We start from the raw sequence: 25,644 nt of genomic DNA on the forward strand, positions 1-25,644 counted from the left end.
CGACTGCTTTCCCGGCCTCGATCTTGGATGTGTGGGCTAAAAGGCCTCCACCAACCTATTGTGAACGAGTGGTGGTAGCTCGTTCAAGCAAAATTAAATGATCTTGCTCTTGTGATCTCTTTGAATCTTCTATCTTATTTGGTGCAACTTCTCGGGAAAAGATAGTCTTCTTCAGAGGAGCATAGTAGCGTTTTCGTGGATTCCCACTTCATGTAAATAAAATGGTTGTCAATCCCCATTGATACACTATTTTTGTCTTTTCTTGCAATACTTGATGCACTAGTGCAGTGAAGACATGACCATATTTTGCTCGTGAATCCAAGGTCGACGAAGCAAAGCTTTGAACGAAGTTTCTGCATCAATGATATGAAATTTAGAGGTTTTTACTAGCTCACTCATCTTCATGATCAACATAATCGATCCAAGAGCTCTTTCTCCCTTCTGGTTGAACTCACTTACCATCATCTTAACGGCAGTAAACTCTTGAGCATCAATGTCCAAGTATGCTAATGTCCGTAGACTCATTAAATTGAATGACGCTCCTGGACCTACCAAAACTCTGGAGAGCAAAAATTTGTTGATGCTGACAGAAATGTGGAGCAATCGATTGTGATCAGTAGTACCAAGCAGCAAGTCTTCATCGGTGAAGGTTACCCAAGGCTATTCCTTTAACAAACAAACTTGACCTAAGAATGTGTTGGCCAACTGAGCTAAGCAAATTTCTAGCCTTGACCAGAGATTTTATCATCTCCTTCAACAGGATCAAAGTGTCATAGATGATTAGTTTGGCTGGAAATCTTCTAAGATGAGCTAGTACGTTATAATCCACTTTATAGAGGCCTCCAATTTTCACTTGATTATTTTTTTCTTCCACAAGAAAAGGTGGAGGTGGAGCTGGTTCTTCTCGAGTGACTTTGTTTTCCTTTCTCTTTTAAAGTTGTCCTCGGGGGTATTACCTTCCCACTCCTCAATTTAATTTTTGTAATCTCTTATTCTCTTATCATCATAGCCAATTCTTCTAATGTTGTTTTTGAATCTGACAAGTCTAAGTTGATTGCTATGAATGTTCCTTGGCATTTGAGAACTGGCTCCTCGCTCCCAAAATTATTGTAACCAATATTGTTGATATCTTCTTCACTTTTGTTAGCATGTTCATTGAAATTAAGTATGATTTGAGGATCATTTTGGGAATCAAAATCAAGGTTAGATTGGTCGTGGTCAGTTATGTTATCACTAGAGGCAATTAAAATATAGTCAAAATTGTAATCATTTTATTCAAAAAGACCCCGGAGGGGATAAAAGATAGTCATACACAGTCAGCGGTTCTAGGAATTTCTCCCCCAAATTTGAAACCACTAATCTAATGGAGGTATCCCCTATCCTACCCCTGGCGCTATTGACATTTACTTCATGCTCAATCTCATTCTTCTTTATCTCCGGCTGCGACGACTTCTCTGGCGTGATCTCCATCTTTGGCCTGTCAGGCTATAGACTCTGAATGGCGGCTTGTGCTGACACAGTTTGGATCTGATCAAGCATCATCTTGGATGATTTGCTTCAGACTGTGATCCAACCACTTTTCTTTGAATACAAATCTATTAGAAGGATTGGCTTTGTAGAGAACCTTATTCAGGTCTTTTAAATACTCTTTCAGAATGGTTATGTTTCCTTGTTTGAGTATTCTCTCGAGCCAGTCTTTGAAACTGAAACATCCCTCTATGGTGTGCCCAAAGAGTTTGTGGTACAGACAGTAATTGGGATGATCGTTCTTATTAGTCTTTCTGATTTTTTTGGCTTTGGTAATCTGAGCTCAAGCTCTTTCATCAAATTTCTGAACATCTTTGGTATGAATTCATTCTTAAAGGAGTATACCTTATTCATCTGATCTGTAAATGATGGACCATGCATCTGTCCTGTACGTCCCCTTTGATACCATTGTTGGTCAGACTAACTGTACTACTGAACCTGCTGCTACTAATGAGACTGAGTATGCTGTGATGAATACTGCAAACTTTGACAAGATTGTTCGGTCTGAATCCTCATTGGCTGCTTACCCTTGTCAATCGTTGCCACTACCCCAAATTTCTTTTCAAATGTCCTGACTGCTCTGGACTTCTCAGCCTTTTCTAAAGTTTCCATATGTTTGACTTTCTCTTGCAAACTGTTGGCCTTGCTAAGTAGTTTCTCAAATGACTTGATTGTATGTCCCTTGAGCATGAAGGCTATTGGACCATGAAAGCTTTTGAGTAGAATCTTAATCCTATGTTGTTTCTGTATCTGATGTTCACATTTTGTGCTCAATTTCCTCCATCTCAAGATGTAGTCAACCAAGGTCTCGTTGGACTTCTTTCTTTGCACTATGAGATCTCTTATGGTGACATGATGTTGCGCTCTGGCAAACCTCTTCATGAATAAATTATCTAATTTGACAAACGTCTTACTAATCTATTGGACAACTCAGCATACCAATCAAAAGTGATCCCTGATAAACTGTTGATGAACTGGTGGAATAACATTGCTTCATTGTCTCCGGCATTGCAACAACTGGCTCACAAATGCACTATATGTTGACAGGGATTTCCAATTCCAAAAAACATCTTAAAATTTTGCGATGAAAAGCCTTTGGGGTATGAAATGGCATCAAATTCCTCCGAGTAAGGTCTACCCTTTGAAATTGATGCCCCTCCTTTAGATTGGGCTAAGGCCTCCCTCACTTTTAGTTCAATTAACTGTTTGATATCTTTCTCCATCACCAAACTATGAATAGAATCTTTCCACAATGGCTTGTCTCTGTTAGTGGAAGCAACTTCTTTTCTATCATCGATAATATGTACAATCTCAGGCTGATTGACCTCCAGAGAAGCCATATGCTGTGACTGAAACTACCCGTGCATTATAACCATGGTGGCGGCCATCTCCTCCATTCTTTTCTCCATTCAGTTAATCTGTTCATCTCTCAGTAAATGGCCCTTTTCAGGTCATCCGACGTTCTCCTCACCAAAAAGTGGAGCATCACACGCAGATACGACGACCCTAGTCTCAACGTTATTATTCTCCATAAATTCCTCATTGAGATAGTCTGTAAAGTTAAAATCTTTATCATTGACACCCACTCCTCACTCTTTTGATAGCTCTGCAATCTCAACTCTGAGCTTTTCCACTTTATCATCGATTGCTTTCTCTTCAATCAACTTGAGATTTGAGGGTTTTTTTTAACTCCTGCTCTGGAATGGACTATGTAACAATGGAGATAACAACATTTGACACATCAGACCTATGCTTCATTCCACAGAATTTCCCTACTGGCTCATCAAAACGTACTAGTGCGTCACCCTTGGGTACCCATACTTTCTTCTTTGACGTTGATGCCTAAAGATGGAGTATCTCAGAGGCATCAGTGTGTCGAGGAGAAGTATGGTCCCCATAGAGCGGACCAAGTATGGCAATAAGTGGTCTTTTCCCTTTACTCCTCTTCGGGAAGTCTTCATGAATGGCAGTATATGGTATCCTTAGACCTAGACGCAACTTAGCCAATCGACGTCCTACGGGTTTTAGAATAAAAATGGTAGAAACTATGACGGTGGCAACAACACTAACTCAGTTCTCAAGATAAAATCTAGCTAGAACAAGAGTTGGGGTGCTTCTGTTGATCTCTGGAACTGGTGGACAGGTCTGACCTTTTTCAAAATCTTATTTTTCATCTGGGGTGAATCTGCGTAACATACTTGCTTGAGCATCTCGGCAACTGAACATCCCTCTTTAGCAGCTAGCCTCTCAAATATAGTACAAACTCTAGTGATAGAAGTGGGCTTCTATCTCTCCTTACCATGATCCTATGGTGACGGCAGAGTAGCAGCAATCCTATGGAGGCTCTCATATCTAGTGGTATCTGATAAGGATGAAACCTACTCCCTCAGAGGAGAGGAGAGGTCTCAATCATTCCAAGTTCCTCCTGCTGAGGAATCTCACCAAAAGATGTTAATCTTGTAACCTTGATCCTGGCAGTCCTTTGGGTTTTGCAGTTACGGTTTCTTTTCTATGACTTGGTTAGTTTCTTAACTCATGAACTTGAACAAATCTCAAATACTAACGGAAGAGTAGCAAATATATCAATTGAATCTTCTTCAATCAACACTTTTTCCCTTGGCAAATGATGCAATAGGCACAATAACGGTGAATCCTGCGGCAGTAGGTGTAATGACTCTCCTTGACACGAGAGCGGCATATCTGATAGGCACAGGGGCAACAAACTTAATGGGTACTGGGGCTATAGCGATCTTCACCTTCTTACAAGAAGGAAGTCCTGGAGGTAGTTCAGATCAAACTCAACAGATGGCTTAGGAACTTATGGGGCGGTAACTTTCATGATGAAGAACGGGACTTTGCCGAGCACAACCTCAAAATCGTTGAATCTCGCTCCAAAACTGATCATCAAAGCAATGTTGTGAGCTTTGCGGTTGGTGGGTGATACACCGAAATAATATATTATTTTAAGTACTTATTTTATGTTTATTTTTTGTGATATTGCACTTCAAAAAATGGTATTTTCATGTTTTTGTTGGAGGTATATCATTTTTAGGCATTTGGAGCAAAAATGGCAAAAAGGACAAAATTTAGAGCAGAAACAGTGAATTTTGGGATTATGGCGCATGATGCGCTAGGGATGACTTTTTTAAATTAAGGTGGTTCGAGGTGAATTTTTGTGCAAATTTCAAAACAACACTTATTTTACAAACCTCTTGGAGTAATTCAATGCATCTAGACACTTTGGAAGGTTATTTTATGAAGGGATATATCTCTTGGATCAAATGACACATCTTTTAAATTCAAAAGGGTTGACTTTTGGAGGGAATTTTGGATGAAATTTTGAATTCTTTTCCAAAGGAGGCACCCAAAAATAAAATAAGAAGACTTCTCATTTATCAAGTATGTGGCGTGAGGGAGAGAGAAAGATAGAAAGTGGGTGGCATGAAAGGCAAGGAGGAGAGAAGAGGAAATTTTCTTCTAGGAATGATTGTAAGAGGAGAGGGAAGGTGTGAGATTTCTTCTTCATTACATTTCTAAGTGAGAATTGGGAGTGATTGTAAAGAGAGAATGTCTTAGAGAGAACTTGTGGGGATTTGCTTGGGAAGGATTGTGAGATAAGTTATATTTTTATTTCTTTTGTTTTGTAAACTTATTTTTATAAATGAAATCCAGTTTTTTCATATCCTTCTCATGAATTCTAAGTAGTCTTCTTTATCATTCTCCATACTTTGAGATATGGTTTTATGAAGAATAGATTTTGTTTTCTACGGTTTTAAATATTAATAAATTGTGGTGAATTGAACTCTAATCTGAATTTACTTTTCGATTCGGCCAATTGAAATGCTCAAACTTGTTGAGAGACATGTTCTTAAATGAGATATGATTTCTACAACATAGGAAGAATCACATTTAATTTCATGGAAGAGTATGTAATCCATGATATTGGGTGCAAATAAATAGGGAAAAGTACTTTGTTGGATGCAGAATTGGAGATTTTAAGGTGACAGAATAAAATCCTTAATTTGGTCCAGTTGATTGGAAATTAATGCGAGATTGTTAGCCCTTCGAAAGGGAGGGAGTAGTGGGAGATTTGGAGTGGCAGCCGGTATCCTCCCAGCCTAACCACAGAATTAGGGGTCAAACTCTGAAAGCCGGTATCCTCCCAGCCTAACCACAGAATTAGGAGTAACCACAGAATTAGGGGTCAAACTCTGAATTACTCAATGTTCTTTATAGCACTCAAAAGAGAGTAAAGAATATGATTGCTCTTATTTGGCACAAAACATTTATTATATATTTTTTAAAATGATTTAAATTTCTTCTCAATCCATATACACATTGTAAAGAGGAATGATGTTTTCTTAAATTTAAACTTTCCACCATAACGAAAACTTTTTTTAATTTTCATAATTTTACTTTTGAAAGTTTAGTATTTAGTTTAGTTTAACTTCAGTAGTCTTGCATCTGCATTTTAATTAGCATTCACTTGAGTAGTTAATTTTTAAACTTTGCACTTTACTTTAATTTTATTATTTTATTTTTATATTATAAAATAATTTATTTAATTTGCTTTTAGGATTTTCTAACTTCCCTATGGGATCGATATCTAGGACTCCATTAGAGCCCTTTATTACTTGAGCGATACATATGCTTGCGTTGATTTTAAAGGGTATTTGAAAGTTTAAAGAGAGTTTTAAGAGATAAATTATTTTAGATAAATTATTTTCATAAAAAATTCATAAAAAATATTTTTGTTGAGATTATATTGCATATTTATTATATATCTACCATGTGTAATTTTGTAATATTGAAAAATATTTGCAAAATTCTTACACTAAATCTGCCCCCCGCATTAGTGGGCAAGTTGCAAGAAAATGTGAGAGTTGGGAACGCCATCGTAGTAGCTTCAAAAATAAAGTTCCAAGGGTTAGTATCAGCTAATAGCTCATAATTTTAGGCAAGCACAAAATTTACGAAGGTCGTTCTGCGAACTGGGCACAACTTTTCTTATTTTCATTTTCTTTTTCAAATTTGTTGCTTATTTGTGATTATAACATTAAACAGTTTTGATTAAAATTAAATGAGGGTGAAGAAAAGTAAAGACCTGGATCAATTGACAACGTAGCAAACTGAACCCGAAAGATGCGAGGGAAAGGTGAAGTTTAGGACCCAGTGTAGGATCAGCTTCACAACGCACATCGCTCAAGTGAAATTAGTTCACCAACACACCTATTGTGGGCTCGACCCAGCACAAAAAGAAAAGTCCTAAAGGACTATTGAGCCTCTTTTTTTAAATATGGTTAAACAGACGATCCTAGAATCTATGATTAAGCAAAGAGTTGACCGTACTTACCCAAATTACCGTACTTACCCAAAAAAGAAATGGGTAAAGTATGCTAACGGAAGAAGGGTAATCAGATCCATGAAGGACATGGACACATTACTGATGAATGAAGACAATACTTTTTAATCACAAGGGAGAAAGAAACTAGTCCTCAGTGGAGTCGCTAGACAAGTATGCAGTCGCCAAATTGGGAAGGTGTAATTTTAATTAATATAGTATACATTATAATTTTGGAAAGTAATATTTTAATTTTAAAAAATACGAGACCGAACCGATCCCATATAGAAAATAGTTTAAATAAATGAGAACAACACCGCAAATAATGCATCTATCCCGAGGAATAGACATATCACTTACTAGTGAGGCTTGATTAAATAAACTAATGAGTTTATGACATCTGTTTTAATATGCAAAACCATTTATGTTGACCGACAAATTTTCTTCTATCTAATCTAAAAGATTAGATAGGGTTTATATTAAGCTAGGTTCTAAAGTTTCTTATAAGGGCAATCTGCTATAGTTAATTACATCTTAAATGATCGAGGTTATCTAAAAAAACTCTCGATTTAGATCCAAAAATATTGTCTTCAAGAATTTGAAAAGGTAGGACTTTCCAAGGTCGGACAAACGAGTATAAAATGGGCAAAGCTTAAGTCTAAAACAATTATTATGAAATCTGAAGGGAGAAAACTAGGGGTTGTCATAGATTCTGTGGAGAACCTTAGTGACTTCTTAATATATCCCATGGTTTAGCTTCAATTTTAAAGAGAATTATTAAATGTTTCATCCTGCTGATTATTATTAATTAGGGCTTAAATTTACATGACATAATCATACAAATAGCTTAGAAGATAGGAGGATTTATGTCGTAACAAATGATAACATCAGAGCCTAAGATGAGTTAGGGCTTAAACTACACAACATAGTTGTGTAAAAGCCTAAAGATAAGGTGATGATTTATGTTGCACTAGGCAAACAACCTCGAAATCCCATGGTTTGTTGTTAATTCTAAGGAAGAGATTGTTATTGTAGATCTGCTTTCTCTCTCAAAGTTTTTCTTCTGTACCTTCTTGTCATACTGCCCACGGACTTAGCTCTTAACAGTCCTAAGGTCTAAATGTTCAAAAGGTTTTACCTAGTATGTTAATGTCTTGGTTTTGTTTTAGTTCAGACATTATTTGGGGGGGAGGTTAAAGTTGATTAGAGCGACACCAATTATGATACAAGGTTCTCTCATTCTGGTAGCACTATTTTCTCTTGAATTTACTTAATTTACTTAATTTAAATGAGTTGTTAAGCTCATTTAAATTAAGGAGATCTCGTTAGCAACCGTGGGTTACCTCATCCGAGGGACTCCCGTAAATTCAAGAGGATGTATTATGCTTTTGTTATTTTTGTTTTGAAAAATGTTGGTTAATTTTGAAAACATGTTTTTGTAATTTTTTAGTTTTGGAAAATTTTTTGCAAAGTAAATAAATGTAGGTAAGAAAGTTATATAAAGTAAATAAATAAAATTACATTGCATAAAACATAAATGCATATGTGGGCCTTTGCTACAGGTGCATGTTAGCATCATAAAACATAATATATGTGCAGGAAATTTAATAAATTGCAGGAAAGTAGACTAAAGCATCCAACACAAAAAATTCAAAAAAACTAATTGTAACAAAATACTAGTGAAAAGAAACTCGTAGTCACATATAGAAAACTGGAAGTGTAAGGCATTGGTAAAGGTGGGGGTTTAGAGCTGGACTATGTGTTTTTCAATGTTGAGTAAATGCTACCAACCTGATAACTTACGGAGGTCAGTCCTAACCTTGATCCAAGTGATTAACTGTAGAGCTTTATAAATTTTTATTTTTAAATTCAGTTTTCATGCATGTAGGATTTATTTCATCATACAAAAGAGATTTTTGTTTAAAAGATTTTGTAGAGTGATATACTCCACAATTTAATCAATTTGATCGCGTTATGACTACAAACAACCTAAGAGTACCGGAGCCAATCGTCTTCTCAAGAGTCATCGAATAGTATTGTAGTTCCTTATCCTCTCCTTTTATTAAAGATCCTTGAGGTAGGAGATACTATTTTAAAAACCCACATCGTATCCCACATTTTATTAAAATTATTTGTTAGTTTTAGTTATTAATTAAATAGAAAATGTAATTTAATATCAAAAATTATTTTTTATATTTTTATTAAATCTATCTAAGTCTAGATAACTCAGAGAAACAAACTTTTAATTTTTATGATTTTTATTCTATTTATTATAATTATTTTAATAGAAAATTAAGGAAAATACATTTTTAGCATTTAAAAATACATAATTAAATTAGAAAAATTAGGAAAAATATTTAAAGGGTCTTAAGTGATCAGGGAACAATTTGGAACACTTTTGAGCATTTTCATATTTTTTTTATTTTTAATTATTTTTAAAATATGAAAATAGCCCAAAAATGAACTATTTATCTTTATATGGTTTTTATTTTTCCTAGATGCCCCTGATCACAAGGAACACTAAAACCACTTTTCATAAGTTTTATAATTATAGTTTATTTGTTATAATTATTTTCATGCAAAATCCCCATTTTACATGAAAAATAGACTTTAATGGTCAAATCAATCCAAAAGGGTTTAAAATTTTTATAGGCAGTTAAATGATCATTATTTACATTATGGAATATTTTTGAAATTTTTTGAATTATATTATGTTTATTTTAATTTTTGTGAGTTTTTATGATTTAATTAACCATAGTAATGTACATAAATATTTAAATTCATTTTAAATTTTTCCTAAAGTCACCTGACCACAGGGAATCTACCAAAATAAGTTTCATATTTTTCTGACCTATATTTTAATTTATATATATATTTTTAAGTAAAAGTAGAGAACTAGGCTTGAAAATTAGGGTTTCAAGGTTAAAGACATTCTATGACTTTGAAAAAATGAGAGATCATCTCTACTGACATGAGGAAAAAACTCCTAAAATTTCAAGCCATGGTGATTATTATTTATTTATTTAAAATTAAAATAAGTATTTATTTAATTTAAAATAAAATTCATGTCAAATAATTTTTTATTTTTTGTCATAATAATTTTCTTTATTCACTGAGAAAGACTTATTTTATTTTATTTTTATGATTTTTCTACACCTAGTTATCAATTTTTTAAGTTTTTAAATTAATTTAAATAAAAAATACCATATTTATTTACTTATCCACGCGACGCTTATTGGATCCTCGACAGCTCTAAAATTCCACGCGACGAGCTCCTATTTGACGTCGCCTTTTGCGTCAGCGCTGACTCGGCCTGCGCTTCATGAACGTTCTCTCGTTCGACGCCTCCTCTACTGTTCAATCAATACATGTGTGATTGGATGACATCCGTTCATCGTCCCCAACCAATCTAAATCAAGAAACGTCCACACTAAAACTCTAATATCTCTCTTGATACTCAACCAAATCACATGGGCTTTGTTCATATAACTACATATACTCAAGGCAAACCTATCTATACTGTTACGTACATATGAAATAGAAGTATTCTTCTCAATTAACAAAACAAAAGGAAATTTTAGAGATTTTGAAATAAACCTTTGCCTAGGAGGTGAAGTCTCGATTGTGTGCTTGTGGAAGCTTCCTTATCATCCAAAGAACCTCCTCGTGTCTGTTCGAGCTGGTATAAGGCTACGTATGATTTCGATCAAAGGGTGGTGTAACTTTGGTCTAGAAGTAGGTTAGAGTGCTTAATAGAGAGGGGTTTTGATAGGAAACTTCCTCGTTTAGTCTGAGGAAGATTTTGGATGGTTTAATTTGAAGTTTTGTGGAGTTTAATGGAGTAATAGAAAGAAGCCCTAGATTTTTTATCCCGAAATTATAGATGTGTAAAATTAATAAAGTTGACACTGCTTTGCAGCAATGCCAAAAACTTGATTCGTTATTTTTTAATAAGAAATTGAAGCAATTTATGTTGAATTGAAGCAATTTATGTTGGGATTCTATGCAAGTATAAGTATTGTTATCAAGTAATACATGACTTTCTGTTTTATTCTCAAATATTGAACTCACGAGAAAGGTGTAAATTCATAATGGAAATTTAAATAAGAAAATTGACAACAAAATTAGTGAAATCTACTACACTAATTTCAAATGTTTAGGGTGTTATCAGAACTAAATTACCAACTACTAGTGAAACTGTAAAGCAAAGTTAAGCAATAAATACCAAACTATATTTTTGTGACAAAGTTATCCAATATGAGAAAGCATCTTTCCCACTACAATGAGTTCTTGGTTAAATGAGAGAGATAAATGGTTTTACAATGTCTTGTGCCAAATAGGAGCAATTTTAATTCTCTACCTTCAGTTAAGTGTTATAGAGAATCTTTGGCTAATCTTAGGTTTAGTCTCTAAATCTATGGTTAGCCTAGGAGGATACTGGCTATCACTCCAGAGAGGATACTGGCTATCACTCCAGAGCTCTCACTTCCCTTCCCCTTTAGGCTAACTCTCATTTTAGTTCTTAAACACTAAGACCAAATTGAGGATTTTAGTCTGTCACTCTAGAATCTCCAATTCTTTGCCCAGTAATATATATATTTCCCTATTTATTTGCACTCAATTCCATGAAAGAAACACTCCTTCATAGAATCAAATGTGATTCTCACTTTGTTGTGAGACTCATACTTCATTTCCTGGATAGTATGTTTCACAATTGATTTTAACATTTCAATTGGCCAAATCAAAAAGGAAATTAAGAACAGAGTGAAAAAATCATCACAATTTATTTTATATTTTAAAATTGGCACATCCAAATTATCTCTTAATTTCACCATATCTCAAAGTAGTAAGAAAGACAAAGAAAACTACTCAGACCTCATGAGAACGATACGACAAAATACGAATTTCATAAGTAAAAGAAAGTTTATACAACAATAATAAACAAACACCACTTATCTTTAACTCTTCCTCAAAGAAAATCTCTTGTAGCTTCTCTTGGATTCTTTCTCTCTTTACAAGGCTCTTAATTCTCTCTTCAAAAAGATGTGTAGGGAAAAACAAATCTCCCACTTCTCTCCCTCTCCAACAACTCTTAGGAGAAATCACACTTAGACTCAACACACTTCACACTAAACACAATGGAACACTAAAGAAAATTAAATAACACACTAGTAGACTCTTTTTCTAATCAATTTTCGCTCTAAATAGAGCATAATGTCTAATTTTTAAGAGGTTTATCAAATAACTCTTCAAAAAGTGTCAAAATTCGTCAAATCTTCTAGAATTTTGCCCATGAACTGACTTCAGCGCTGTCGGCGCTCATGGCCCGAAATTAATTTGGAGTTCTCTGTCAAATAGAATCGTTGGAGCCCAGTCTGCCATTGTTGGCACCCCCACTATTCTGGACTCCTTCCTTCATGATGGAGTCGTCAGCGTTCATGTTGGCTCTATCAGTGCTGAGTATTTCTCTCCAAAACGTCATTTTGACTTCAAATTCCATCCTTTTTGCTTTCTTTTTACTTCAAGTGCTAAAAATCATCAACCTATAATAAAACATGAAAAATACCTTTTATTAAAGCACAATATCATTAAAAAATGAGTATAAAATATAGGTCTAAAAATGCATATAATTTTGTTGTATCAATTTTGAACTCAAAATTTGGGTTTGGTAGTGGATTTGAGTGATTGAAAATGGGGGGTTGAACTCAGGATGGCTGGAAGGAGCTTTGTGAGCAATTTAGAGGACTCTCCCCAAGCAATTGGCAACTCTCTATCTCTCTCTCTCTCTCTTTATTTGTGAAGGGGGTGGTTCAAATAGCCTTGGCCATGGTTGCCAACATGGCAATCCAAGGGTTGGAAAATGGTACTTATTTGGAGGGCTAACACAATTAGCTAATGCCAGTTGGCCACAGTAGGTATTTCAAGCTTTTTCCATGAGGGAGCCTTCTCGATTTTTGGTTTTCCGAACAATAAGCCTGTCGACAAGGCTAGGAAGGTGGCTAGATGGCTCAAGGAACCAAGGGGGAGGTTTAATGGTGATCATAATGGGGGTTCAATCAAATGAAAGCAAGATTAGGCCACTTGGCCCAAAATGGGCCAAGATCCTCCAAATCAATGGACCCTTATTCCATGGCACCTCTAGGGTGGGCTAAGAGGATTTAGGCTGGTCCTTAGAGTCCAAATGGCAACTATGGTGGCTCCAAGTTAGTTTAGGGTTTGGGTTCAAATTTTGGGATTTGGCTTGGACTTGGGTTTCAGCTTGACTAGGGATTGGACTAGGCTCAAGTGAATAGTAAATTTAGTGTAGAATATTAATATGAGAAATTTAAGAATCAATTGATTGAAAATTGAGATGCTATGGGTTTTAATTTGGTGAGATTTGGAATTTAGGCCAAATTGGGTATTTTAATTTGGGTTGAGTTTGGGCTAGGTTTGGGTCTAATTCAATGCCAATTGAAGGTTCAGGTTTGTTTAAGGGAATGTTATAAAGATTTTAGGATTCAAATTTGAGGAAATTGGATTGGTTATGAGGCTCAATTTGATGAGATTTTAGCTTTGGGGCATTTGGATTAGGCTTGGAATTTCAACTTAAAATTGGACCCAATTGGGCTAGAATTTGGTTTCAATTGGGTTGGAACATGATAAAATTTGATTTAGATTTGAAATTAGGAAAGTTTGAAATCAATTTGGTGGAAATTTTGGGTGATTTGGAGACTTTAAGTATTTAGGGGTGAAATTAGGATTTTGGTCAAATTGGGCCCAATTGATGGTTAGAATTGGTTTTGGGGAGGTTTGGAATGATTTGGGAGGTTTTGGTAATTTTTGGGCCATGAGGGGCATTTTGGTAATTTTGGTAATGTTAAGGGTATTTCAAGAATTTTGGAAATTTTGCAGTGTTTTGGGTAATTTGGGTGATTTGAAATGATTTGGGATGATTTTTGGACAAAATTTGAGGATTTTGGAAATGTTTGAAAATTTAGAGTTTCAAGGACAATTTGGTAAGTTAGGGAAAGTTTGGGGCAAAAGGCCAAAATTGGGTATTTGGGTAGAATGGGATCAATTGAAGATGCTAATCATAAAATCACCCTTATGGTGTCATGAGACCAAGGGAGCTCCCATTTTGGATCTTCCATGTGTTGGTCTTAGCCAAACCCTAGTCTAGGGCTAAGGATTTGGGGGACCATCCACATGAGTTTCCAAAAGAGTACGAGATTAAGTGTGTGTGTTCAAGACTGACCAAGAACACACCACCCAAGGCTAAACCTAAAGCCAGACAATTCTATGGGGACTCTTCCTGAGCTCCCCCATCTTAGCTCCACCTACTAAGTGTTAGAGGTTAGAACCAACATGTGGAACTCCAAGAGAGCAAAGAGGTGTTTGGAATTTCTAATGGATTAGGGTTCCATCACTAGTCCTCTAGGATAATCAACAGGAAAGTCCTATGGCTAGATCATAGGTTTCTAAGGAAGAAAAACTAGTCCTAAACAAAAAGTGAGGTCAACAAAAAAGAAAGCTATAGATGATGGAGAGAAGAAAAAAGAGGAGAAATTTTCTCTAGTCTCTCCATGGAAGCTCTCCTGATTCCCTCTGGCCTCCAATGTCGAATGTTAGCTGATGCTTCCAAAATTTTGCCCATATTTGATATACTGCTTCTCCAAGCAATATTTGATCATTTACCTCATTAAGAATGGGCTAATCCCCCCCTCATTTCCATATTTAAATTAATGACTAGGTAAAAATGGGTTGTCTAATGGTTAAATGATACTGCCAAAAGATATCTAAGGACCAAAGCGTAGAAGGGGTGTGAACCAAATGAATTGGTATGCTAAGCACTCTGTTTTGCTGAGGTGGCCAAGCTTAGGGTGAGCGTGATCAAGTATATTGAAAACCATCACAGGTGTTCAATTAGGCTGTCATGACCACACTCAAATTAGGAGTGGCCACACCTGAATTAGGCATCGTCACATCCATTAAAAAGAGTTGTGAATCCCTTGTGGCTTGGGCGTAGTCACGCTTGCCTTTGATCTTGGGCATGCCAAGGGCTAGTCGAGGCCACCCTTGTTCTAAGAGAGGTTATGTCAGACCCTTAAGCCTTTTTGACCTCCATAATCTTGTTGAAGATGTTTTATTAATTTTTAGAGCCATGAGAGGTCCTAAATGACTACATTAAGACTTTAGACATTAGAATGGTCATCAGGCTCACCTTATATTGGGGTACTGATGCCAAACAACGATAACAACTTCTGAGCATGGCTGGAACGGGGCGAACCCCTTAGTCTGGTGCAAGATGTGCCTGCTAAAGCCTCTACAGACCCCTTGAGAGATAGAATATTACATCAGAATGTAATTTTATCCCTTATTACTCATAAGGATATCTGGTGGGATGTATCAAAAATAGATGCAACAAGGTTTGCTAGAAATAACCTTGCCTCTAGAAATGATGAGCTAAGGCCTTTCCATCGTAGTGACTTCCACACATGCTTGAATGTACCTCTCGGAGGATATATTCCACCTCATTTTTGCTTAAACACACTAGAAGTACTGAAGTTTTTGAACTTCAGAAAATTATGTCTCTGAGGAGGAAGTATTTGGTTTATTTAAGCTTGAACCTCCGAGGATCTATCACCTTCTCAATATTTTTTCTTGCCTTTAGGTAGTGGACATAAAGATCTATCCAACTTTTCACACTCTTAACTTCAATCTTCATTGAATCTTGCTCTTTAATGGTTGATCCAAAATGATTTTGTGTTGCCTTCTCTCTAAAGCATATGAATTTTGATAGAAAGCCAACCACTTGTTTTTCTTCCATGCAACATGTTCAATTTAGAAGCTTGCAAATTTTCCTATCTCAGTTTTTTCTTTGTTCAAATACTTGACCATCATTTCATATTTTTCTTTGAATTCTCCATTGACTTGATTGATAACAAGTTAAGAATTTGATTTAACTGCTATATGCCAAATTCCCATCTCGTGGGCTAAACGTAATACAACTATCAGAGATTCATTTTCCACTTGATTATTTGTAACATTGAAACTAGGGATACCGAAAGGTAGATGTGATCCTCAGTCGAGATGCATAAACTTATCCCAATTCCTACTCTTACTTAGCTTTAGGCTCCATTGACATACTAGATCCAAGTTTGCTTATTTGATTTAGACCCTTCATCTTATTCAATTAAATCAGAGAAATCAATCAAAATCTTAGCAACAGTGTGGACCTTGATCGTCGTATGGGGAATGTAACTAATGTCATACTTGCTAACTGTCACATCCCATTTTTAGAGAAGATCTGAGTGTTTGTGATGAGCAAGTATAGACTAGAGTGAATGATCACTAATCACTATGACCATATGTGTTTGGAAATATAGTCGGAGCTTGTAAGCAGGACAATCAACAAAAAGATAACTTATCCATAATTGAGCTCCTAAATTTAGCTCCCCTGAGAACTTGACTGGTGTAATAAACAGGGAATTGTTTTCCCAAATCCTCCTAGCCCCAAATCCTCCTGAGCTAGGGTCAAATTGATGACCTCTGGTCCGAATCTCACATGCAGTGAGATTTCTTCCTTTAGCTATGGGCTATGCAGGAGTTGAGGCAGTACTATTGTCTACTTTAGGCTTTAGAAGGCTTGCTCATATTCAGTTGAGCACTCAAATCTCTTAACTTTCCTTATTACTTTGAAGAAGGCGGCGCATTTGTCACCAAATTTATAAATTAATATGTGAAGCACTGATATTTGGTCTGTTAATTTCTGCATCTCCTTGGTATTTTGGGGAGAAGGCATATCTGAGAGTGCCCTTACTTTCTTTAGATTATCTTTCATACCTTAAGGTATCATGAGATATCCAAAAAAATTTCTAGTTGAAACTCCAAACATGCATTAAGCAAGTTTAATATCATATTACATTTCTTGATAGTTTGAAAATTTTCATTTAAGCCACTTATATATGTTAGGCCGAATTACTTATAACTAGAACATCATCAATATAAACCTTAATATTTCATCTTTTTTTCTTAGAAAAAAATTACATCAATAAGATACTGTTAAGTAACACTAATGTTTTTCAACCCAAAAAGCATTTTTCTAAAACAAAATAAACCTTCACCAGTAATAAAAATTGTCTTCTCAGCATTGAACATGTTCATCTTGATCTAATAGTTGCTGGAGAAATCATTCAGAAATCTCATGGCTGAATGTCCAACTGCGGAGCCTACAACACATCAATCCTTGGTAGTGGGTAACCATCCTTGGGGCAAGCCACATTCAGGTTTGTAAAGTCAACTTACATTCTTCGCTTCCCATTTGAATTATGTACCATGACTATATTGGATACCAAGGAGGGGGATGGAACCTCTTGTATGTAGCTTACCTCCAAGAGTTCTTGCACTTCCTCTTGAATTGATCGAACCAAAATTGTAGTTGACAACCAAATCTTCTGCTCTACAAGCTAGGCAAGCAAACTAACATTGAGGGGGGGGTGACAAGACGCATCAGCGGGGATGCTTGCCATCTTAGTGGCTGACCATACAAACACGTTGCACTGCTCTTGGAGAGTCAAGACAAAAAAATCTTCCTGCAATGCATCAAAAGTTTCATTGATTTGAAAATCTTTACTTGGATCATCGAGGTCTACAAAAATCTTGATAGTGGCTTTAGTATTTTTAAGACCTCATTCACGTCGGTGTTGTATGTCCAACATTCTTTGTTCCATGATTCCCACTGAGGTAACATTTCCGAGACCGATGTAAGTTCCCACACACTGTTACAATTTTTTTATCGCAAGAAAATTTTATCATTGTGTGGTACGTAGACACCGCAATCCTAAAATTGTTGAAAAGTGAGCGACTGCATATCACATTACACATTGGTGGTGCATCGACCACCAAAAAATCTTCCATATTAGTGAATTGAATGTCCCATTCTCCCTAGGTGATAGAATGTCTGATTATCTTAAATGCTCCATTCCTTCCACTGAAAACCCCTATAGAGGGCCATTTAATATAACCAAACAATCAAATGACTGGTTCATTTTGCTGAAAGAAGATTTGAAAAGAATTTTCCCTGAGCAACCTGTGTCAACTTGAATACAACCCACATGGTAGTTGTTAATCATTGTCATAATGACAATGATATTATTTTAAGTATTCTTAGCAGGGGTAAGTCAGCTTTAGTGAAAATGACTGAGGGATGGGGCTTCCTTTTTAAGATAGAAGAAACAACACAATTTTATTTTGAGCTACTCATCTTTTGGTCTGATCTTCTGACCAAATCTCCTCCTAGTATTTCTTGCACTATTCTTGTAATGTGGATAACATTATCTCAGATAGGTCCATCTGAGCCATCCTCTGCAGGTGTCTTCCCCTAATGCTAAGCGTGTGCTTCGGGAGCCACAAACTCCTTGAGATTCTTGGCTTGTATCAACTCTTTGACCAAACTTCAGGGGTGTTTTCACTCAATCATATAACAACCGTGATCTTTGTGGTACTTGAAGTACTTGTTGGTGTTCCAGAGGAAGGCTCTGGTTTTCATTGGTGGATCTTTTTAGAAGTAATCCTTGTCTTGAATAGATTCCACCCATTCTACCACTGAGACCCTTAGCTGTGTGGGCCTTGACATTCCTTGAAAGCCAGTAGAGTGATCATTTGATTGGTCGTGTCATTGTGTGTTTTGTTTAGTTTCTCTATTCCTACGGGTTAGACGACTTCTTTCTCGCTTAGAGAGGGGGCCATCTTTCTCCCTTTACCCATCATCTCATGAATCTTTCTTACCCGACTGAAGGTCAAAATTTTCACCTTTAAAGATAGTCAGGTTCACGTACTCCTCCGTTGTGATGTGGTCGTTGGCTCTCTCCAGGAGCTTAACCAAAGTTTCTAAATTTTGTAAAACCAAGTGATATTTGAATTGAGTGCACTTCAACCCTTGTGCCCATCCGAGCTTTGCAATTACCAGCTCTAAATTTTGTACTTTAAGGATCTCCTTCTGGAACTGTTTAACGTATGCCCTTAAGTTCTCGTTTGATCCCTTCTTTATGTGCCACGAGGATTCTGAATCCTTGTATGACTATTGGGCGCTAGCAAACTGCATCATAAATAACTTTTTGAGATCCCCAAAGGAAGTAATAATTTTGTCGGGGAGTGCGTTAAACCACCTAAGGGATGAATCCCTAAGCGTGGAGAAGAATAACCAACATTTTAATGCATTAGAAACTTTGAGAAGGCATAATCAACTCAAAGGATGTGATATGATTGACTGGATCACTACGGCCCTTGTATGGCTCTAAAGTAGGAACCTTAAACTTTTTTGAGGGTTCTTCATCAATCTGCTGGGGGAACACATTCCCTAGATGATTGTGCACTTCTATTTGCCTCTCTTATTGTTTGTTCCTCGACACAAATCTAACACTATCTTGGTAGTGAGATTCTTCCATGCCTTAAGCATCTTTACCCGTCGGGTTACTTGAGGTTCAGGTGCCAAAGGATTTGGTTGTGGGAGAGGCTGCGCCCTCCCCTTAAGCACCACATGGGTTATTTCCATTATCTATCCCTCCATCCAATCTTCGAGCTCTTGCATTCGTTGTTGCATGAATTTTCTGACGGACTTCATATTGGAGAGTTCTCCTTGGTGAGAACCTTCTCCGTGGCACACTCCTCTTCTTGTTAAAGACATGATTTCACGGTCACCACAACTTCTAGGATGTTGAATCTCAGAATGTTCTTCAGATCACGCTCAAGAAATAAAACATTGGTCGGATGAGAATAACAAGTGAAAAGAGAAGAAAGAAAAAATAAGTCACAAATAACACTAATTCTCAGTGAATAAATCTAGTAGTCTCTTCTGTATAAAATAACCCTCCTATTTATAAATCATAGAAGAGATCCAATAAATTACATGATTGTCCCTCATTTATTGGGAATACTACAATGATTTATGAGCTATTCTAATAGAAGAGTTCTTTTGTTGCTCTCTTCGTGTGATCCGTTGGATATCTTTGAGATTCGTGCAATGTACATATAGACGGCTTGACTTATCCATGACAAATAAAATATTAATTATATATGTATCTCATTTGATTTTCCATCTACTCATTCTATTTTCCACCGCCTTTAGTATTATAATTATTTTATTTGTGTACATCATGCATTTGTAATTATTTATTTTTTTTTTCTTGGACTTATCACTTTAATACTCTTATTGGCCAACTCGGTCGTGGGACAAGTTGATCTAATTTGGAGTTCGATAAACTTGTGAGGGAGTTGAGTTGAGCTTCTGAGGTGAGCTTCTATGCAATGCTTATCATTAGCATTTTGTCTGATCGAATTACCTAGTCGAGTTACTTGGTCAAGTCGATATGATTGAGTTATATAGTCTGCTCAGACGAGCCTTCTAGGTAAACAACTCAAACCCAATGGAGTCTCTAGGTAAACATCGCCATATAATATCAAATATGCTAACTCAGCAGCAAACACCTACGTGGTCAAAGGAAGTAGATGTATTCCCAACTTCTTGTTGCAAAACTCCAAGGAATTAAGTTCTTACCATCGCCCACAGCTCGAAAAGAGGCCCAAGAGCCGGCTGGCGTTTCCTGGATTGCGGCCAAAGAATAAATTTTTAGGCGGATAGCGTCAAATTTGCGTGTTTTTTTCTTTATAATTCGTGACTATATTTATTTTAATTGAAGCATGTTCAATCACTACAAACGCACGGACAAGCTACTACGGATCACGACTTGTTCTCTGCTCTGTTTCTTCACCAGATCCAGTTGCCGAAATCCCCAATTCATATGCCTTCCTCGCCGGAGGATGGCAAGCTGGAATCTGGCGGCTGCGGAAGCGATGAAAATGGGCAGCTTTGTGGCTCCTCTCTCTTCCTCAAACTACCGGAAGACGTCCTCGCCCTGATCTCAGCCTACCTCTTTCCTCGCGACCTCTTCAACCTCTCCCTCTCCTCCCGCTCCCTATATTCCGTCGTCTCCTCCTCCGAAAAGATCTGGCTTTCCCAGTGCCGAAGAGCGGGCCTCCCCGCCCCGTTACTCCCCCGGTGGCGATCTGGCGTCCGATCCCACCGCGCACTTTGCCGCTTCCTCAGCGCCGTATCCCCTCTTCTCGGTCTCTGGGTGCACCAAAACCCCGAGCTTGGTAACGTGGTATTCGTTCTCTGGGGTTTCCTCTCCGTCGTCGGGTGCCGCGTCATTCCCCAGGAGCTGGGTCCACTCGGTCTCTCCGCCGGCCCGCTCCTCTGGACCCCCGTTTTCGAGATAATCGCCGACGCCGATGGCTCCCCAGAAACTTTCTTTCTTCACGGCCGGGAGGCAGATGATTCCCTCTACCCCGGTCTCGTCAGCTTCATTCGCCCGGACTGCAACGTCCTCCTCCTCGAGGTTGACAACCGCGACTGTCTTCCCTGCTATTTCACGGCAGGTGAAAACCAGAGGGCAAAGCTCCTTTACCTCTCCAACACCACAGTCTCTTCAGCCCTACCCACTGGGCCATTCAGCCGGTTGGCCTTCGGCGATCGTCGGAGACTTCTCGATCTCGTTGCTGGCAGAGTCCGCCTTAAGGTTCCGAGAGACCTTTTGACTGCTCCCCTCTTTCCTCCATGTGCCTCTTCCAGCTCCATTGACGACGAGGTGGCTCTTCTAGAGGAAAGGAGGTTGGTTCTAATCAAGATGCACAAACTTAGCGGTGGCCGTGTTGATTGGCGGGGAGATGAATTACAGTCCGGCGGGAGTGATTTTTATAACAAAACGCTCGATGGAGATGGGCTTTCACCCTTGCCGACTGTCAGCTCTGCTAGTAGAAAGTGGAACAACTTCTTCTCGGTAGCTGGTTATTTCAGAGATGGGCTTAGACAGTTCATTGGTAAGCCCAAAACTTCCCAAATGCCCTCGGTTTTGAAAAATGGGGCATCTGGAGCCTCTACCGAGACTAAGCATGTGCAGCTACATGAGTTTCTGAGGGGTGGAGATACTATAGGTCTCAGCTTATGTGCTACCAAAATGAGATTAACAACTTATAGAGCATGGCCAAATATGCACGACAACAGATTTGCCCTATATAAGCTTCCCTTACAACTACCTGTAGAAGGACAGGAATATGCTGGCCTTTGGGGCGGCACATTTGGATGGCCTCCGGGGCAATCTTCAGAAGATAAGCCAGGAAAGGCCTTGTTCTTTTTGCTTCTCTCTTACGAGGAGATTGATGGACATCTCATCCTGATTGCAACCAAAATATTGGAAGGAACCCATTATGTTCTCCATCCCAATGGCTCAGCCATGTTTATTGTGAAAGTTGAAGAGCCCTCACCGGATCCATTCCCATGGGAGACATATGTGGATTCAATTCCTGTTGAGGTGAAGCGAACTTATTCAGGAGAGGGTATTGCTAATGGTTATGGATTCCGGTACCCAGGGTCCAAGCCAGGATCCTTGTTTGAGATACAAAACGGGCATCTAGCATTTGTTTGGAAGGAGTCAAAGTCTGTTTTAACAATGCAGAGGCTGGAACTTGAAGATCTCTTGAAGAAAGGGGAACGAGTGCCTTCCTTGCCACGAATTGCGAACTTTGCTTACCTAACAAAGTCGTACTCCAATGTATTTGCAGGCTTTCCCAACAGTTCAAGCTGTTCATCTCCGCCAAGGTTCAACTAAATTATCTTAGTGATGCTAATTCATGTATTGTTTAAATATACCGACGCTTCTTATTGAGATTGAAATGTGGTGTTTGAATGCATATAAAGTTTTCAATATATATATATATATATATATAAATTACCAATCAGAAGTATAAATTCTCATTCATGAACACTGCATATATTAAATTCTAGGATGCTTGAATGATTTAATGCCATGAAGATCATCAAACTTTTTCTTATGTCAACTGTCAAAGCAATCAATCTTCAAGTTTTCAATGACATTGACGGTATGCCTGACTATTTTCTTGTCCTGCTTGAAAAGAAATCACAATGCTTTTTTTTTAACCTTATCAAGCCTAGTTTAGCTTTGACTAATCAAACCAAATCAAACAAAGCATAACCTCAACTTATGTGTATTGTTGAGCACTATGTATTGCTAAAACATTATTTGAAGTGATTTAGTTCAATAACATACTATGAAAGAGTTGCGGTTTGAGAATGGAAACATAGATTTTTCATGCGAGGCCTTCTTAGCATGTTTGTATCAAAACTAGATCCTTAGAAACTATAATAAAGTATTTTTGGCTTGTTGGATTCAAATTTATTATTGGCAAAGTTTGAACCCTACTTACAAAATCCAAGTGGTTTGGATAAAATCCTAGATGTTAGTTGTGGAGTCTGATTGTAGCACCCATGAGCAGCAGGCAGGCTGGCTGACTTCCACGCAGTTAGTGCACCCAGCGCTAAGGCAGCGGGCTATGAGCGCTTAAGCGCCCATTGAGTGTTCCCAGACTGAGAAGGTAAAATTCTTGGCCCAAACTGGGCACTTAGGTGCCAAAAGTGAGTGTTAGGGTGCCCACTTTTGGCACTGGGGCGCCTGTTTCCGGAGAACGAGGCTCCCAGGAGGCCGGATCAGTTTTCATGAGAACTGCTATTTGTCACGGTTTTGGGCAACGTATGTGCAGGCTTGGAGCGTAACTCTTTCTGTTTGTTCATTAACAAAATTTTAGTGAATTTGAGAAGTGTTGCTTAGAAGGATTCGGGTGTTCTTTGACGAGCGTTTCTATGTTGGATTAATAGGAAGAGTGTGGAGTGGTGCACTGTAAGTTTCTTTGTGTGAGTGTCGAGAATAAATTTGTGTGAATCCTTTGTAAAACTCTCAGAAATTATAATAAAATTTATGGTGGTGTGATTCCGTGATTTTTTTCTGCTCTTGGGTTTTTCCACGTAAAACTTTAATGTTCATTTATGTTATTTTCTTATGATTCTTCTGATTTTCTCGAATCTTGTGATTTTATTCTGCCGTCACATTGAGAATTGTTTGGAGGATTCCCAACAAAACTGATATCAGAGTGGGGTTCGATTCGAATGAGAGCAATGACCGAAAAAGCAAGGTTTAAGGTGAAGAAGTTCAATGGGACGAACTTCGTTTTCGGAAAGATGTAGATGGAGGATTTATTTTATCAGAAAAAATTGTACTTGCCACTACAAGGAATCATAAGGAAGCCCGGGTCTATGCTATTGGAGAAATGATAAGTGTTGAATCGAACGACATTGGATTTGATCAAGTTGATACTTTCCTCATCTGTTGCGTTCAACATTGTGAATGAGAAAATTATGTTGGATCTCATGGTGACATTAGCCAAGATGTACAAAAACCTTTTGTTTCTAATAAGATTTTTCTGATGAAGAATTTATCCAACATGAAGATGACGGAAGACAGTTCAGTGACAGAGCATCTCAATAACTTCAACACTGGGACGAGCCATTTGTGTTATGTGGGGATCAAGTTTGATGATGAGGTCATAGTACTAGTGATACTATCTTCTTTGTCGAAAAGCTGGGATGGCTTGATAACAGTGGTGAGTAATTTTTCAGGGGCTTCGAAGTTAAACTTCAATGATATCATATGTGACAATGTTAAATGAAGAAGTTAGCAGAAAAATAGCGAATTTTTAGGTTCTGTGTTGAATGCTGATAATAGATGAAGGAATCTGAGCAGGAATACAGACAGAGGCAGATCCGAGTTCAAGAAAGGAAAGCCCAAGTCATGCAGAGGAAAATGCTAGAACTGTGGTAAGAAGGGGCATTTCAAGAAGGACTACAAAGCTCCAAAAAAAGTTGATCATGGAGGACGTTATAGTAGTTTCTCTATTAATATCTCCATAGGTGAAATCCAAAATGACTCATTGTTGTTATCCCTAATCAGCATTGAATCCTAGATAGTGGATTCAGGTACCTCTTTTCATGCTTGCCCTAATAAAAAGGTGTTCAAAAACTATACTCAGAGTGATTTATGGAAGGTTTATTTGGGAGAAAACAAGGCCTACAGTATAATAAAAAATGATAATGTTGATATCAAGTTGTCGAATGGAACAGTTTGAAAGCTTACTGATGTCAGACGTGTTCTAAGTTTGAAGAGAAATCTTATCTCTGTGGGCCGACTGGTAAAGCCAGTACTTCATAGGTGATTCGTGGAAGGTAACCAGGGGGCATTAGTGATAACTCGGGGCAACTTGAAGACACACTTTATTTGTTCAATGAAATGAATGATTTGGTTGATGTGATTGGAACCATGGTGGATGCAGGTTTGTGGCACTGTAGGCTTGGCCATATAAGAGAGAAAGATATGAAGTCCCCAATTTTATAGAATAAGCTGAAGGGTATGAAATCAACAAATTTGGATTTCTGTGAAGATTGTATTTATGACAAGTAGAAGAAATTTTCTTTAGCGGGTCAATGGTGAAACAAAAGAAACCGAAGTTAACGTATAGTGATGTATGGGGTCCTATTCCAGTTCAGTCTTTGGAGATTTTCGCTATTTTGTTACATTCATTAATGATCACACGAGAAAGATATGAGTTTTTTCCTTAAAACAAAAATCTGATGTATTTGAATTCCTTAAGAAATGGAAGAGTATGGTAGGAAATGAGACAGACTTGAAACCAAAGTGTCTCATATCAGATAATAGAAGTGAGTATTGTGCTACAGAGGGAGTCAGACATGAGTTCACTGTCCCAAGGACACTGCAACTGAATGTTGTGGCTGAGCGCATGAACAGAACAATCACGGAGCATGTTAGGTACGTGAGGTTGCATGCAGGCTTGCCGAAACAATTTTGTGCTATAGCAGTTAATACTGTAGT

At 37.5% G+C, this 25,644-nt stretch overlaps 1 protein-coding gene across 1 annotated transcript; it reads left to right on the forward strand.

Moving 5' to 3' along the window:
- Window positions 1–20,354: 20,354 nt before the first annotated feature.
- Window positions 20,355–22,588, forward strand: LOC110033296 (F-box protein At5g39450). The gene has a single exon (XM_020737223.1). It carries the CDS (start codon window positions 20,650–20,652, stop codon window positions 22,513–22,515), a length of 1,866 nt encoding a protein of 621 aa, XP_020592882.1. The 5' UTR covers window positions 20,355–20,649; the 3' UTR covers window positions 22,516–22,588.
- The last annotated feature ends 3,056 nt before the right edge of the window (window positions 22,589–25,644 follow it).

Source organism: Phalaenopsis equestris, unplaced genomic scaffold, assembly GCF_001263595.1.
Source record: "Phalaenopsis equestris unplaced genomic scaffold, ASM126359v1 Scaffold001125, whole genome shotgun sequence".
In the NCBI taxonomy this organism is placed as follows: Eukaryota; Viridiplantae; Streptophyta; class Magnoliopsida; order Asparagales; family Orchidaceae; genus Phalaenopsis; species Phalaenopsis equestris.